At 35.9% G+C, this 16,791-nt stretch overlaps 1 protein-coding gene across 7 annotated transcripts in view; it reads left to right on the forward strand.

The window, feature by feature from the left end:
• HUWE1 (HECT, UBA and WWE domain containing E3 ubiquitin protein ligase 1) overlaps positions 1-16,791 on the forward strand; it is a 220,624-nt gene that overhangs the window by 196,342 nt on the left and 7,491 nt on the right. For all 7 annotated transcript variants that reach the window (XM_081761380.1, XM_081761379.1, XM_081761384.1 and 4 more), the window contains 9 exons: positions 2,748-2,926; positions 6,550-6,740; positions 7,230-7,439; positions 9,031-9,170; positions 9,352-9,652; positions 12,286-12,561; positions 13,013-13,201; positions 13,978-14,165; positions 15,871-16,004. In XM_081761380.1, coding sequence (XP_081617506.1) covers positions 2,748-2,926; positions 6,550-6,740; positions 7,230-7,439; positions 9,031-9,170; positions 9,352-9,652; positions 12,286-12,561; positions 13,013-13,201; positions 13,978-14,165; positions 15,871-16,004 — 1,808 coding nt within the window. The remainder of the gene's footprint in view (positions 1-2,747; positions 2,927-6,549; positions 6,741-7,229; positions 7,440-9,030; positions 9,171-9,351; positions 9,653-12,285; positions 12,562-13,012; positions 13,202-13,977; positions 14,166-15,870; positions 16,005-16,791) is intronic.

Consider the following 16,791-nt stretch of genomic DNA (forward strand, 5'->3'; position numbering starts at 1 on the left):
AACTTTTGTTTCAGAGCTAGGAATCATGTTTATATTATCGCGATTTTTTTAGAAATTCGGCATTACTTGCGATAAATGCGAATGAAAACTAAAAAGTGGAATTCTTGCTAATTTTTGCTGATAATAACTAAAAAGCTCATTTCCAATATTATTTAACGTAAAAATCGTTTTTTACCGAAAACAAGTGACGACAATTCTGTGTGGAAAATGTGTGAAAAACCTTGCGTGTTATTTGATCCAGAAACTGTTTTACTTCATAACGATGTAGACATCAACAAAACTGAACTGTTGTTTAAATTGTTGACTGTGTTTTGTATTTAAAGTGTTCATGTTCTGTTGGTTGCTTACCATGAAATTAGAAGTAAGGTTATTGAAGTTCTTAACAGTGAGAATAAGGAAGTTGACATTGTATCATTGTTAAACAGTTTAAAAGTTAACCAGCCTTGAGTGTTGCTGCGGAGAGATTATTTTCCAAGTATAATATGATTGGTTGTTACTGACAGAACAAACCTAAAAGAAGCATTGGTAGTGTCTTGCTGCATGTTACCCTTTAACTAAGGATGAGGTTAGAGGAAATGTTTAAATTTTTAAATTAATTTCTGTATTTCAGTGAATACCTTAGCTAGAATGTGCACCTAATCAAGGTATAGCCTCATTTTTGTATTAGATACACCTTACTGCAACAAATACATTATTTACCATAATTAAAAAAATGTGCTACATTTTAAAAAATTAAATGTGAAAATCGTGATAATTAATGCTACAAAATATCATAATTGTTGCGAAAACATTTCGCCTGTACTTATTAGTCTAGAGTGGCTTAAAATAGTAATTTAGACCATTTACTTATTGTTTATTTTACCTGTTCATATTGTATATCTTACCTGAAAGAGAAGTGATTGCACGAATCTCAAGAAGAATAATGTTTAGTTGGGCTTGTAACGAAAGGGTGATATTTGGTACACCGGTACAGAAAACTGAAGACCCGACTTGCATCTTTCGACCTAATGGCATTTACTTTCCTCGTTCAATATTATCTAAGGAATATTTTCAGTTTCTGTCTGTCTGTCTGTCTGTAGTTCTTGCAGTCAGAAGAGAAATATATGTTTTAAATCAGGTATTTCCTGAGAAACAAATAACATGAAATTAAAGAAAAGGTATCTTTCAATATTAATTCTATGTTGAACAGCTAAACTGAAAGTTCTTAAATGTAATCCCATTATTATTATTATTATTATTATTATTATTATTATTATTATTATTATTATTATTATTATTATTATTATTATTTAAAAAATCAGCATCAAGGGATCCACCAGTTATGGACACAATAACTTGGAAGACTAGAATTCAAACTTTTCGGCTTAAAAGAGTAGGTGTTATATCGCACTCAATTATAACGTTACTCAAAAAACAAACTAGAGATTTCGAATTCAAAGAATTTCAGTGTATCTACTTTTTCGTTGAACTTGGACAAGAACATAGATCCTATTACTGAAATGCGAAAAAACGGAAAACAAAAGTGTTCTGTTCATGGATTCAGCAATTCAAGTATGTATCCCTTCGTGTTCTGCTGAGACTATAAGAGATTGAAATTCACTGTTACTTCCGGTTTTAATATTGACTTTTAAATAGGGCAAGAATAGTAATAGATAGAAACAAACAACTTTTGGTTTGAATTCAATGTTCTACGACGACATTCGATTTCGATTGTGTGGCCCCGCGTAGCGTAGTCGCTAACTATCTCGTCTTTGGTGCGAGAGTCTCGGGTTCGATTCCCGGTGGGGACACTCGGTCGAAAAATGTATTTTTTTTTTTATGCCAGCCATCCTGAGTGTTGACCTGGTTTTCTTCATTCACAACAGGCAAATGCCGAGATGGTACCTAACTTACAGGTCCCAGGCCGCTTCGTTCTTTCTCTTTCCTCGAATAGTGTGATCGCCGAAGGACGTCATCCCTCACACGTGACGGGGTGACATGGCCATTGATGCCGAAAGCTCAGAAATCCTAATCGATCTCGACTGTCTGTATTCTAACCGGAATTAGAAATTCACTACCATTAGGTTTCAATATTTATCACTATAGATCAAGAACGGTAACAGATAGCTAGAGGACTTTTTTTTAAAATATAGATGTAATGATCCAAGAATATGTTAAAAATCGTTGCTCTTATCACTGTTGAAACCGGAAGTAGACATCCGCCGCTTCCGGTTTTAATATTGAATCTTCATTCAAGAAGAGTAAGATTTAACAAAAATTGTTTCCTGATATGGATTTTAGCATCCCAAGAGTAGGTTTCATCTATTTCCCTATCCTTTTGTTGAAACTGGAACTATAAGTCTATTGCTTTTAGTTAGAACGTTGGAAGTATATCGTGGTTTCACGGTGTGAAAAGGAAACTTTCGTATTTAGTTATGCGTTCGTTTCTGAGTTGCATACTTAATGATACGCACATTACGTACATAAAACTCTTAATTGAAATTATGTTCAAATTAAGGACAATCGAATTCGCGAAATGTTTCTAATATATATGTGCAATATAGGTCATGGCACCCCGAATGGAACTTAGTGTTTTCTCAGGAATACGAAAAAATTTGTGAACAAAACTACATCAAGTCCATGGCAATTAACTGGTGAAGCATTAATTGATCGCGCCGTTAGTTTTACACATAGTGTTGATTGATATTGATTGAAGAATATTGTAATTCAGTTGCTGTATATTGAGTCTGCTCTGTGTTTATTCCTAGATTCTGTACCTGCTGTTAGAGGGAGCACGTGATCTCGGCCTTGTGGTGTGTGAACATATAGAAGCACTAATGGAAGAAATCCGTGAGATGAATGAAAGATTGCATCAAGAACAGAGAGCCGAAGATCAAGAGGAGGCTATGATTGTAGATAAGCCAAAGAAGGGCGTACTCTGTGATAGGTAGGTGTTCGAAAATCTAGAACTGTGAAAGTCAATTTTCAGTTTGTCACTAGCGCTAATATGAGTCAAAGTCGCTGGAGAGTGAAAACGGTGTTTGTAGTATAACTCTGACATGTGAAAAGTTGTTCGAGTTTGATTCCGGCCTGGGTATGTGGGCTTGGATCTGGTAAAGCATTACATGATGTGGCAGAAGGAGCTTACTTAGATCGTAACTTGTTTTGTTGTTCATTCGTATTTCTTATTGTGTTTACTGATAAGAAACAACGGGGTTCACAGTGGCGTAACTAAAGGCTTTGGGATCTCCCGCAGACAGCGTGGAGTGGGGCCCCTTCTCTACGTCCCACTTCACGATTTGGGGCCCCCCTGATGGCTTGGATTTGCGGGACCCTTATTTACGCTTCTGGGTGTTCAGTTATAAATTTCATGGTATATTTAGGTATAGCTTGGTTAAAAAAAAAAACTCCTAATTTTGTTTAGTTTTGCTATTTTATTCTGAACTTTATAATCAGTCATTAATACTCGTATTTTACCTACCTTCATTGCCATTTTTATCAACTTCAGGAGGAGAGGGATAATAAATTACTCAGATATTAGTTATGTTTGCTAACAAAGTACAACACTGAAAAAAGAGAACATGTAACTGCTAATGTGGGTGTTCACAGTGTAAAGATTTTAAGCGATTTCCTCTCTCGTGTTTGTAACAATAAAGGTGTTAATGATATTCGAATATCTGATAAGAGTTTTATTATTTCCATTTTATATTATTTATTTATTTATTTATTTATTTATTTATTTATTTATTTTGAGTTTAAATCAGTCTTAAAATTTAATGATTCATTGAATTCCAAGTTTGAAAGGTAATAGTATTGTAAATTTGAAGCGAAGTAAATCCATGGCTAAGCGTCTTCATTTGGTTTCTATGATTTATTTGCATTGTTACTAGCGATTTTTAGTAAAGTGCTTTCAAAACTAGAAACAAATTGACAGCTCAAAAACACGTGCGGATTTGTTTCGAAAAAGGGAAGCTACGTCATATATTTATTGCGATCACTCAGGAAGGGTCCAATCATAAACGTCTTTTTAGCAACAGTGGGTGGAGGGTTTCCTTGGCAACAGACCTTAATATTCCAATGTTGCCACTAGTAAACACGTCTTTTCTTTGTGCGTAGAAGTAATTAAAATACACACACACACATATACCCCCTTCCCTTTCCAACATGCACAAACTGGGACCACAAACATATCCTTTCATCCATCCAAACAAACCAATATTTAAAGATTTTCCTTTTTGTTAAGACTCACAGGACAGTTCCAGCTGATGACTCACCGGGATGCTCACAAGTGACAACAGCGTACCACGTGCTTCTCCAAACGTCAATTTGTTTCTAGTTTTGAAAACGCTATAGTTTTCTTCATTGGAATATCAACTCGGCTATAAGCATTACTTGGGTTTTTGAAAGCAGTTTGTAATTTCACTCACTCCAAATTTCCCCTTCACTTCTAAACTTCTGGTTTTGCCTTGAAATGCAGCTAAAAACAAATAAATTCACGTGGGAAATGCACTGCAGAGACAATTCGTCCGATGCAATTGGTGAAATTTTGTTTGTCCAGTGATGATATTGCTTTGTGTGCAATGGATAGATCAGACTGTGTAGTATTCTTTTTTGTATTTAATGAAGGTAGCTAACTTACATTGCCGTTTGTTGTGCCAGTAATCAGTGCAGTTTTAAGCTATCGCCACCTTGTACGAGGCGCATGTCAAGAAAAAAGAGCCAATATATTTAAAAAAAAAAAAAAAAAAAAAACAAGAAAATGATTGAAGAAGTTTATTGCGATTGATGTACAAGTACATAAATTGGCTATTTTTCGACGTAGTCACTATTAACCTCCAGACATTTCTGGGGGGGGGGGGCGCTGGCTCAGTGGTATAGCGTTCACCTCCGGTGCTTGGGGTCCCTGGTTCGATCCGAGCTCGCGCTGTGTGGACTTTGTGGTGGACAAACACCGTGCTCGTGGGTTTTCTCGGGGTTCTCCCGTTTCCTCTCACTTTCTTCATTCCACCATTTCATTCATTTCTCATCATCAGTCTCTTTTAGTCTAACCGGCATAATCGTGGGACGTAAAACTAAAGATTTCATTTCATTTTCCACACATTTCTGGTAGTGTGGCCAAAGCTTCCATATTCTCTCTGTGTAAAAATCTGCCGCCTGAAAGTGTAGTTAGTTCAGAATTGATATCTTGAGCACTTCACTGGTGTTAAATATTTCGAAGCAAGCCATTTTTTCAGGTCGAGAGAAAAAGAGAAATCGCTTGGGCATTGTTGGGGCTGTAAGGGGATGATTGAATAGTTCCCATTAAAATCTTTGAATTGTCTCAAAGGTACGAGCAGTTGTGTGGGGGTGGGCGTTGTTATGGATCAAAAAAAAAAAAAAAAAAAAAAAAATCCAGGGTGTAGCATCCCTCTCCTCCGACTTTAGATGACATGTCGCAGTTTATTAAGTGTTTGGCAATACACATCTCCTGTGATTGTCCTGGTCCCAAGAATTCTACAAGAACCACAACTTTGTGGCCAAAACACGGTTGCCGTGATTTTATGAAATAATGGTGTTTGTTTGATGTTTTCGCTTTGGGAGAACGAGAGTGCAGCCATTGCATTGACTACTGCTTCGACTTCCAAGTGTTGTACGATATCCAAGGTTCATCCTCCGTCACTATGTGAGAAAAGAGGTCATTTCCCCCTCCCCCAGGGGGCCAAAAAATCACGTGCAGCTGTCATTCTTTGCTCTTTGTGAGCGTCCGTTAGCATTTTTGGCACCCACCTTTTTGATAACTCAGCTTGTCAATCACAATACATACATTGTTTTCTCAGACACTTCTGAAAACTCTTTGGAGAGTTCAGTTATTGTAAACCGGGGATTGAATCACACTTTCTCGTTGACTTTCTCCACTAGATCGTCCGTCTGAACAATAGGGCTTCCGCTACGCTCATCGTCATGAACATTTAAACGCCCTTCGTGAAACACCCTGTAGCATTGGCTGACCATCCATTAATTTGTTATTGTCGGTCCATGAATGGCACTTAATTTCCGATGGATATCAGTTGCATTCTGTCCTTTGGCGTTCAGAAGTCGTACGACAGATTTGACGTCAAATGTTGCGGGATTTTGTGTTATGACAGCCATTTCACCTTACTGCTATTTGCATGTACGCAACTCCACTCTGGCAATTCTGTCTCTGTTGCAAGCACAGAATGCTAGGGCATGCACCTGTGCATGCTGAACTAATCAGTGTTGCCAGTTCTGCGTAAAAAAATATAAAGTACTCGGTGAATAAGATTGGCACAGATTAGAGTACAGTGGAGACTAGGAAGATAGTATAAAGCAGGATCGTAGGGAGATTGGTAATATCAATTCAGAATGTATTGGTTTTTTTACACAAAATCTGCTGGCAAGGTTTTGTTCCTACAGCATTGAACCTCGAGATTTCTTAAACCTAGAGGGAGAGTGAATTAGAGAAGAGGAAGACAGGTATTGATGGTCAAATTTCGTACTTAACTATTGTTATTAGTTCTAAAGACATCAAAACGAAAACAAAACATTGATTTGTTCCTTCGTTTTCTTTAGATTTACAAAGGAGAAAGTAGTCGTTACTGCTCCCACCAAAGTAAAAGGTGGTTGTGAACTTCAGTTACAAGCCATGTATGCCTTAACTAGTAAAGCATCGAGCCAGAATTTCTTCTTAAGAATACTAAAAGTGATAATCCAATTACGAGACGCTATTCGGCTAGCACAAAGAAGAAAGTTGAGGAGGATGGGTATGTATGACTTGATTTTGTTGCAAATCTACTTAATAGGTGGATTTTTTAAAATCATTATTATTTGATGTGAATTCTTTATTTTTTCCTGGCAGTAATTGAGGATAACTTGACAACATTCAGTTATAAATAATATTAAATTGTCTAAATTGAAGAGTTAAAATTAAATTAAATCACGTATTTATTTTGTTGCTTGAAGGAGAAATGTCAAAAGAGAGTCAGCTCAAGGTAATAAATTCAGTGATGAAAGTTCTGTCTTGGGAAATTTATTTTTGCTGCTAACGAATCTGAAATTTATACATTGCTTTAATGCCAGAACACACAAAAAATTTTGTTTTTAACGAATGTCGTTTGAACAGGGACTGTTTATTGAATTCCAGTAGATGTTTGATTGAACTCAGTTTCTGTTGTATTGCTTGTTGAGAGAAATTAAGACTAGATAGAAAACTAACATCCTTTATTATTTTTATTTATTTTTATTTCATGCAGAATCTACAGTTACTCCAGCACAAAATAGTGAAAATACATCTCAAGTAGCGACAGAAAATTCCGGCCAAAACGCCCAGCAAGTGGACGTCATGGATGTGACCCCGACCCCTGCCCCGGCTCCTACCCCACCGACGAATTCTGCTTCAAATGCTATGCAGACCTCAGATACGAATGTTCAGCCGAAACCTAATGGAGAAGCTGACAAACAAGGTAGGTGGAGTTACGTATTTAGAGGAATTTTCTCCTGCTCACTTTTTTTCATGTGACAACCGCTTAAACTGGAAAAGCTAAGGATTGTTATGGGGTGAGGTTTCACAATAGTAGAAAACAGTGTTGTAGTAGCATTCTAGAGCGCTCGGATAAACACAGGAACAAACTATTCTGGTGATTCATTTGCAAAGTGGAGTCAGACACAATTGAAGTAGCAATAAAGATTTACTTTATATAGAACTCCAAGAGTTCGACATGAGTCATTGGAATTTTTGTTAGTGAAAATGATACATTTTTGAATTGTGATTATGTATAAGAGACGTGATCGTTTGAGGGCCATTTAAAGCTTTTGTAGTGATCATTTTCGATATTGACAGTAAAGTCATGTGTGTGTATACCATAATTTAGAACTCGCGAAAGTCTGCCAACCTACACTGTAAAAAAATGAGGTGTTGAATCAACACAAAATGAATATCACTTCAGCGTGTTACTTAAGCCTGTGAATCGTCTGACAACAGTTACATAGGCAACAGTCCTGCCATTTTCTGTTCATACGTGCTAAGACACAAGAATAACAGATAAAGAAAACATATGGAAGCACTGCTATATGTGTAACTGTTGTCAGATGGTTTACAGGTTTACAACATTATTATTGTGTCCGGTTACAGGAAATATAGAATGTTACTAGTTACTTGCCATAAATGCGAAATGTATTTCGCCAAGCTTTGCTCATACCAAACAATAAAAAACAATGGAAATACTCACAGCCAGTAAGGAGGTATTTCTGATGTGCTCTGAAGGCGATGTGCTTGGTGTTGAGTTTGCACACAAATAGCACGTTAAAGTGGTAGTCATTCTGTGTTGTTTCAACACCTTATTTTTTGCTGTGTACTTTCTAATTTAATTTTTTGAACTTAGTCTTCTACATCCATGAAATTAGACCATAGAATAAAAGGAACAAAAGAATATTTTCTAAACAAGTAATCTCAATTTCATGTTTTTCCAGTACCCAAATATAAAATGAAATTAAGAATGCTTAGCGGATTCATTCCTGAGAATGGAAATTCTGTCACGATTAGGAAAAGAGAAGTGGAGAAGGATTTTTACACTTGACGTTAAGCTGGCTACAAACGCGTAATGCTCTAAAATATTTCGAATGAACATCTCTCACTTAAGAATTTGGAAATTAGAATGCCCCAGACACGAATAATAGGTCCATTGCGAAATGATAAGAAAGCTGCATATACGTGGCATACATTTACTAAACATTTAGAAGCCAACAAATACACAATATGCATGGTTGCACGGGAGACACACTTGTACATCGTGTGTTTGACATTTCCAAGGGAAGGTAAGGGTCGAAGAAGAAAACACTTGTTGCAAAACGATAAGATGAATTATTTTTCCTTTATGAAGTGTAATTCTTTCGAAGCGGTGCTTAGTACGACTGTCGTGATCCATCATTTTTATATTATTTCTGGTTAGAAATTTTTAATATACGTTGTTCTACAGCAATTTATTTTCCCGAAATTTTGTTTGCTTTAATGAGTTGATAGTGATCATAAATTAAAATGTAACCGTTATTCTACAGGATCCCAGAACGTCCCTAATGAAACTATACTTCCACGCTTGAGCCTGACACTAAATTTGGATATGCTGTGGGAAACTCTCAGCGCCTGTTTGTATGAACTAGAGGAGACTCCGGACCACCATGCTGTACTTGTTCTGCAGGTAAATATATATTTCTACCTATCAAATATTCGGAGTTAAGAGCACAGCTAGAAAGTCGAAATGGAAAACAAACTTTTTCCTCATATATATGTAAAATTTTGGAAACGTTACATTGGAAGTATTTCTCGTTTGTATTTGCTATCATTTTGTTAACCAGGTTATTCTAATTTTCCTTCCACAGCCTGCCGTTGAAGCATTTTTCTTAGTTCATGCATCACCATCCGAGAAAACCAACAACCGGCCAACTGTGCGTGAAAGTCGGGACCCGCAATTATCCCATCTGCAAGAGCTTGCTCCAGTATCACCTCTGCCTAGCATGGAAACGGAAGGAACGGAACAGGCGAGTACATCAACTACTACACACACAGTTGTTGCTACTGGTTCTTCTGCTGGTGGTGCTGCTGGTGTTGGTGGTGGTGGTAGTGGAGAAGCTGCAACCGCGAATTTACATCCGGATACTCAGAAGTTCTTGAAATTTGCTGGTAAGTGTTGCAGTAAGATTGTGTCATCTAAATGATTATGTTGAGTTAGTACGATTTTGTTCATGTTTATTACGAATTTGTTGTGTATAATGTTTCTGCTGTTCTTGTTTATACCGTATTATTTTCTTTCTACGTATATTACTTTTACTAAGTGTGTGAAGAAAGAAAGAATATAGTCGAGACTAGTGGTTCTCAACCTAATTCCTTTCACGACCCCCATTTTATCACATCCTCTTGCTATGACTTCCTTATAATTTCTGGTGTGTGATAAGATTGTGAGAGATTTTTAATATACCTCTTGCGGAGATCTCACGATATCCATCTATTGCTATAATAGTACAATCCATTTTTTGTATATACTGGATATAGTATCTTCCCTAAAAGCGAATGGATTAAAGCCAAATTTGGTCAGTTTATTCATATTACAAATATCGAATCCGATCCGTCATACTGTTTCAAAATGGAGGTCGTTCGAAAATTTTAAAACTTCGTAACTCCCTTAATTTTGGGTCATATGATAAAAAGATATAAATGTAATTTCGAATTTTGGTTTCTGCACTAGTGAAATCACGCCATGCTCAGGTATCTAATTTTCTTTCAATTTTCATCGTATTTCAATATGCAGTTCTCATTAGTTTCTTATCGTACTATTTTTTATTTAAAGAAAAAAAAAACTTGAAAATGTTTAGTAGACCTTTTTTGTTGTTCTTAACAGTATGTATAAAAACAAAGTTCAAAAAATATATATATATGCCTATCAGAACAAAGTTCAAAATAACTTAAAAATACTTTCCGGTTTTAAATTCTAATTATATTCCGCTTACCTTTGCGACCCCATAAAACCCACTCGCGACCCCCAGGTTGAGAAATCCTGCTCTAGACTTAAATAATTCTTCACAAAAACTTCTTAATTTAAATTTAAAAATATAAATTATTAAAATTTATATTTCTAAATTTTAATAATTCGTTTTAACTTTGTGGGCAAGTGGGTAACGCGTGCGGTTTTGGAGGTTGATATCCGGTGGGATTCCATGCCTTATAATATAAATGAAGGTAGTTTGGATTCCACAATAATTAGGTTTTGTATTGTATAACTTTCTTGCTGAAAAGACGCTGAACTCTAGTCAGTTAAATTTATCTTAATGACTGACTTCCCCTTCCACTAGGTTGTAATCAGGGTTGGATCCAGAATTTTCTGACGGGAGTGCACCAATACCAGTACATTTGAATTAAATTTGAATTTTTAATGCCCTTAGGTATTTGTGGTGTGAATGTCGAATTGACCTGGAAATGCTCATTGTCTGGTCTCGGGAATCGAACCCACGACTTTCCGAATGCACAGCCAACGATTTAGCAACTGAGCCGCCTTGTATCGGTATAATTATCATGAGCTGCTTTAGATCATGAATTCTTTCAATCATGGACACTTGGAATATGATGGATACTTGTATCGTACAAAATCTTTATGAAAGTGTTGGTATTTTCACTGCTAGCTTCTCATTTTAGATAGTGTACATTTACAACGTGCACCGGTGCACCCCTCTAAATCCGGCCTTGGTTGTAATGTATTCCGTGGAGATGATGCAATGTGCCTGGTCAGTTTTAAGTTTTAATTGTGAACACAGTATACATTGACATTTAGTTATTCCAAAGAATGAATAGATATATATTAGGGATGGCCAAAAGTTTTCGGATTCCAGAAAATTTATTTTCCGGAGTCGGAAATTTCACTTTCCGGATTTCGGGAACATTCCGGAATTGGCCATCGCTAACATACATATATATATATATATATATATATATATATATATATATATATATATATATATATATAGATATATATATAATATTTCTAGGGAGTTCAGATTCTGCACAAATCGAAAACAACCAATAACTTAGATCAGGACATTTCTTTACTGGAAACTTTTTAATACTTAGGTGGACAAGGAAGCAGTCATCAGCGGCTGCTATTTTCTTGAGATATATCATTACAAATAGTTTGGCTTGTAATTTTGGTACTCGCAAAAGCAACCTGTGACCACTTATGGCTTCTTAAAACTGAGATTGAGATTTCCCAAATGACTGATACCAGCGTAACTTAGTTGTAAACGGAATTAATTTTGGGAGACAAGAAGGAATAGGTACTTAAAGCAAGACACATGCTTCCTGACATCACGATGGAAAGGAACATGGATAGAAAAAAGATACGTGGGTCAATAACTCAAGCACCTTTTTATAATAGTGAAATTCCATGTAGATAGGCAATATTCCAGTGATTAGCTAAAGTTTATCATCTGCGAAATACACCTACCCCGAGCTTAATACCACCATTAACTCAAATGTAAAAATAGTGATTATCCCTTTTTTTTTTTTTTAATAAAACCTGTAAAGTCCATAAGAAAAGTAAAAATAATTTAATCGAGTACATTGTTGAATAACATGTAAATATAGAATGGTTTGTTTCTTTTTTTATGAATATTTCTTTAAAAACTGTTGTATAACTTGAAGATATAGTGCACCGTGTATTTGCTGTGTGTAGAAAGCGTTTTTGTGTGTGTTTTGATCGCATAGCATTGTCATGAACTCAAAACACTGCAAGAAAGAATAAAACTAATTACTTGTTCTTTTCTCAGAAAACCATCGTACTGTACTGAACCAAATCTTAAGACAATCCACTGCACATCTAGCTGATGGGCCATTTGCTGTACTTGTGGATCACACCAGGGTGTTAGATTTTGATGTAAAGCGGCGCTATTTCCGTGCCGAACTCGAAAGAATGGATGAAGGCATTAGACGTGAGGAATTGGCAGTTCACGTTCGTAGATGCCGCGTAGTGGAAGATTCCTTCCGAGAATTGCAGAGGCGAACCCCAGATGAGTGGAAGAATAGGTTTTATATCGTGTTTGACGGTAAGTAAAAAGTACAGGAATGCATTTTTGTACAATTGCTTGTAAAGTTGAGTTCCATTTGTGGACTCATATTAAGAATTTCAGTAGATTTTCGACACCCCATTGAACGATATGTTATATAGTAAAATAATTTCTTGTTGAACCTGTGGCGTCGACATCGGACTTAATTTTTTAAATGTAATGTACCATAAACTGAAATTAAAGGAAATTCAAACTTTCATGGTGAGGGAGAAATTAACTTCATTGTGATTTCAATAACCAAAAGATTTACTTTTATACCGCGTTTAACGTCATGGTATCTCAGAGACTGAAAAATGGTAAACTATAATTTGTTGTGTAATTTACAACTATTTTTCGAAGTGAATGAACGTAATTGAAAGGATTTAAATGTATAGGTGCACTTTTCAGAGAACATCAGATATTGATTGTATTTTTAACTTCATATTAACAGGTGAAGAAGGACAGGATGCTGGAGGTCTGCTTAGAGAATGGTATGTCATCATATCACGGGAAATCTTCAATCCAAATTATGCTCTGTTCACTACCTCACCTGGAGATCGTGTGACGTACATGATTAATCCTTCCTCTCACTGTAATTCAAATCATCTTTTCTACTTCAAATTCATCGGAAGGGTGATAGGTAAGCATATTCATATTATATTACGTTGAATATTTGGGCTTGCGGCTTTGTTTAACTTCTGTGTTGGTATGACGTCATAAATAGTAGCTTCAAATTTGTCTACATGATCGGAGGAAAGAAAGGTTTCAACTTATGGCAATGTTAGCACGTAATTGTGTAGGTGGTTAAAGTGGTGAAAACCTTTCTGTAAACTGAACCTCATTTCCTGGGTGGCGGCAACTGGAGTTAAGTAGAATTTTTCGAAGATGAGAATAGAGCAGCACCCTTAACGCTACTATAGTCGGTTATATTTTGTGCTTTGTCTTCAAGAAGGGCCGCGGTGGATCAGTGGTAGAGCGTTCATCTCTGGTGCATGGGGTCCTTGGTTCGATCCCAGCTCGCGCCAAGTGAGCTTTGTGATGGACGGTGTGGTGTGGTGAAAATTTCTCATTACATAAATGTAAATAAAATTCTCATGTTTATATCAAACCCCTGGGTATTAAAAAATGTGATTCATCGACATTACCTTGTAACTCGTCTTCTGGAGTTAAAGATGCAAGAAGTACATATATTAATTCAGTTTTGTGCAGAACCATATCCTTTTAAAATACATATAACAAAGATGCTTGCAATTCCAGAATTGAACAAATGGTGTATAAACATTAAATTATGTAATTGTAGTGGTGTTGGGAAGTTCCATTGTTATTCTTTTATAGAAAAGTTTTTTTAAGTAATAGAAGTGTGCTAATTTTGATAGTGAAATTTTATAATCTATTTGTGTATTTTTTCAATTTCAGCGAAAGCCATTTACGACAACAAATTGCTGGAATGTTACTTCACTCGTTCATTTTACAAACATATTTTGGGAATCCCTGTAAAATACACGGATATGGAAAGCGAAGACTACGAGTTCTATAAAGGATTAGTGTTCTTGATGGAACACTCGGTCGACGAGTTGGGCTATGATCTCACCTTGAGCACTGAAGTAAGTAATTTTTATGTAATATGCTAGGATTATGGTGTCTTAATATCTTAGATTTGTCGATATGTGAAACATCATAGATTATTTTCTTGGTGAAAAATCACTGGACTGACGGAAAATTACCCGCTGTTGCCTATTTGGCAGGTGGATATTTAATTTTTGACTAAGCTACCGGTGACGTGGTCAACTTATGTCAGTTATTTGTAGAGGTAATCTTGTGATGTGTGGATATTTGTGATCTTTTTATTTATGTTATGCACATAAGCTAGTAATGGATAAACCAGAATCGATTTCAAATTTTGGGAAGTATGGTGGCTCATAGCGCTGACTGATGCAAAAAATACTTCTGACGTAAGAGTTTGTCATGAATAACTGCCTATTTTTAGTTTCTTCCTAGCGTCTTCACTCCTCTAGTTCTTCCGTGATTCACTTGCATTTAACTTCCGTCTCCTTTAGCCTGCAGTGTGTAGTGTGAGATGTTTGAAATTGGTTGATAATGCGTTACTTATTTTTATTTATTTATTTATTTATTTATTTATTTCGCTAACGCCCCTTTTGTCAGGAACATAGGAAGGTGCAGGCCAATTTGACTAATTACTTTTCTATAGACAGAATTTTATTTTGTGGTTAATATAGTTATTCTATTCGTGTTGGTACATTTCATTTTGAACTTTGTATGTGTGTGGGGGAAGGGGGACAATTCTGTACAGGTTGATATTGAATGGTGGTTCTTCAAAAGTTCACCCGAAACTATTTATTTACAGTGAAACCTGTCTATGTAGGCCGCCATCGGTTCCATTCAAAAGTGGCCAACTTACAGAAAATAAATGTGATTGGTGTATTTTTAGAACAGGATTTCTAGTATTACTTGATTGTAAAATTTTAATAAGCAGTGGCTCGACAGCTACTTTTAAATAATGTATATAGAGTAATCATAACAATACACGTAGTTATCTACCTCTTGTTACATGTTTTGAGAAAATCTTAAGGGAATTCATATATCAAAACCTCCGTAACCTTTCGACAAGCCGTCAGGTGCCAATAGTTGACAATTCAGATGGTTAATTTTAACCTTGAGAATTTTCCGGATTTACTAAAGCTCCCCACTGATTAAGAAGCCGATATAGCTAATGGTTTTACCAAAACACAGTGTAAACAAATGTAATTACAACCATTTCCTGTGCGTGCTTTTTATTATTCATATCTTCCTTCAGCACCCCTTTATCAGGGTAGTGTTCTGACCATTGACCTCAAAGAACAAATCGTGGGACACCATGCTTCTTTGTCTCCAGCCACAAATACAGAGCATCTGCCTCTCGTATGGGAATATGAAAGAGTTAAAAAAAAAATAACGAAAACATATTTTTCGTGACCAAGATACGCAGGTAAATTTATCATCATAGGGTAAACATGGCTTCAATGCGGCCAGCTTACAGAGTAATAAGGAAGTATTATCTTATGGGAAAATGCAGGTCCAAGACGAACCAGGCCAAGATGAACAGGTACCCAACTGAGAGAGGTGGCCAAGTTGACATGTTTCACTGTATTTATTTGGAACTGGAAATGTCACACGAGCACAGACTCTGTTCAGAAGTGTTGCTTGGTACTTTTTCAAAGTGAATCTTAAAATATTTAAACCTGTTATATATTTAAGGCTTTTAAAATTTTCGAACAAGTCTTTTACAAATCTAATGTTGATTCATAATAGGTTCAAGAATTCGGCGTAACTGAAGTGCGTGACTTGGTTCCGAACGGAAGAAACATACCAGTTACTGAAGAAAATAAGATGGATTATATACGACTTGTATGTCAGATGAAGATGACAGGCGCAATCCGAAAACAGTGAGTATTGCTTATTTCTTAAATTTTTAAATGGATAGGTTAGATAAATTGAGTGAACTTGTTGATGACAAAAGTTATGTGCTATTAAAGGAAATTATTTAAATTTGCTCTGATACTTAGTAATTTCAATGACACAGCTGTTGAATATTTGGCATTAACATATTTATAAAAATAATAGAAAGTGGTAGAAATAGTTTTATCCGAGAGAATATAAAGAACTTTCATCCTACATCATTGTTACAGGTATTTGAGCCTGAAACTACAGTAAATTGTATTTTACTAAAGCCAAAGATTCATTGTCATACAAACAAAACGTTGCTATTTTCTGTACAAAGCCTTATCTTCTCTGAATTATTATCTACCCAGCATTACGTTGTCCTTTCATTTTCTTTGTTTACCCAAAGGTCTCTTTCCTTTGGCTTTGCTAATAGAACTGCATATACCCCACATGTATTTCCCATGCAAGTAATATATCCCGCCCATCTTAGACATATAACGTTTATTATCCGTATGATATTCGGTAACCTGTACATATTTTGAAGTTGTGTAACACTCTCCGTAAACAACTTTGTTTATCTTTTTTTACATTCAAGATTTTCCTCAAAACTTTTTCAGAAACATCATCTGTTCTTTTTGCGAAAAGTAACTTCCACAATCACCATCCATGTAGTATGATAGGTAAAATGGGGAGTATACATACCCCAAAGCCCCATGACACTTCACTTCGAGTTCTCTTGACATGTCTTCCCATAACAACAGTATCTACTTTTAAATCTAAATGGTTCTG

This window comes from Thermobia domestica, chromosome 6 (assembly GCF_964235325.1).
Source record: "Thermobia domestica chromosome 6, izTheDome1.hap1.1, whole genome shotgun sequence".
Lineage (NCBI taxonomy): Eukaryota > Metazoa > Arthropoda > Insecta > Zygentoma > Lepismatidae > Thermobia > Thermobia domestica.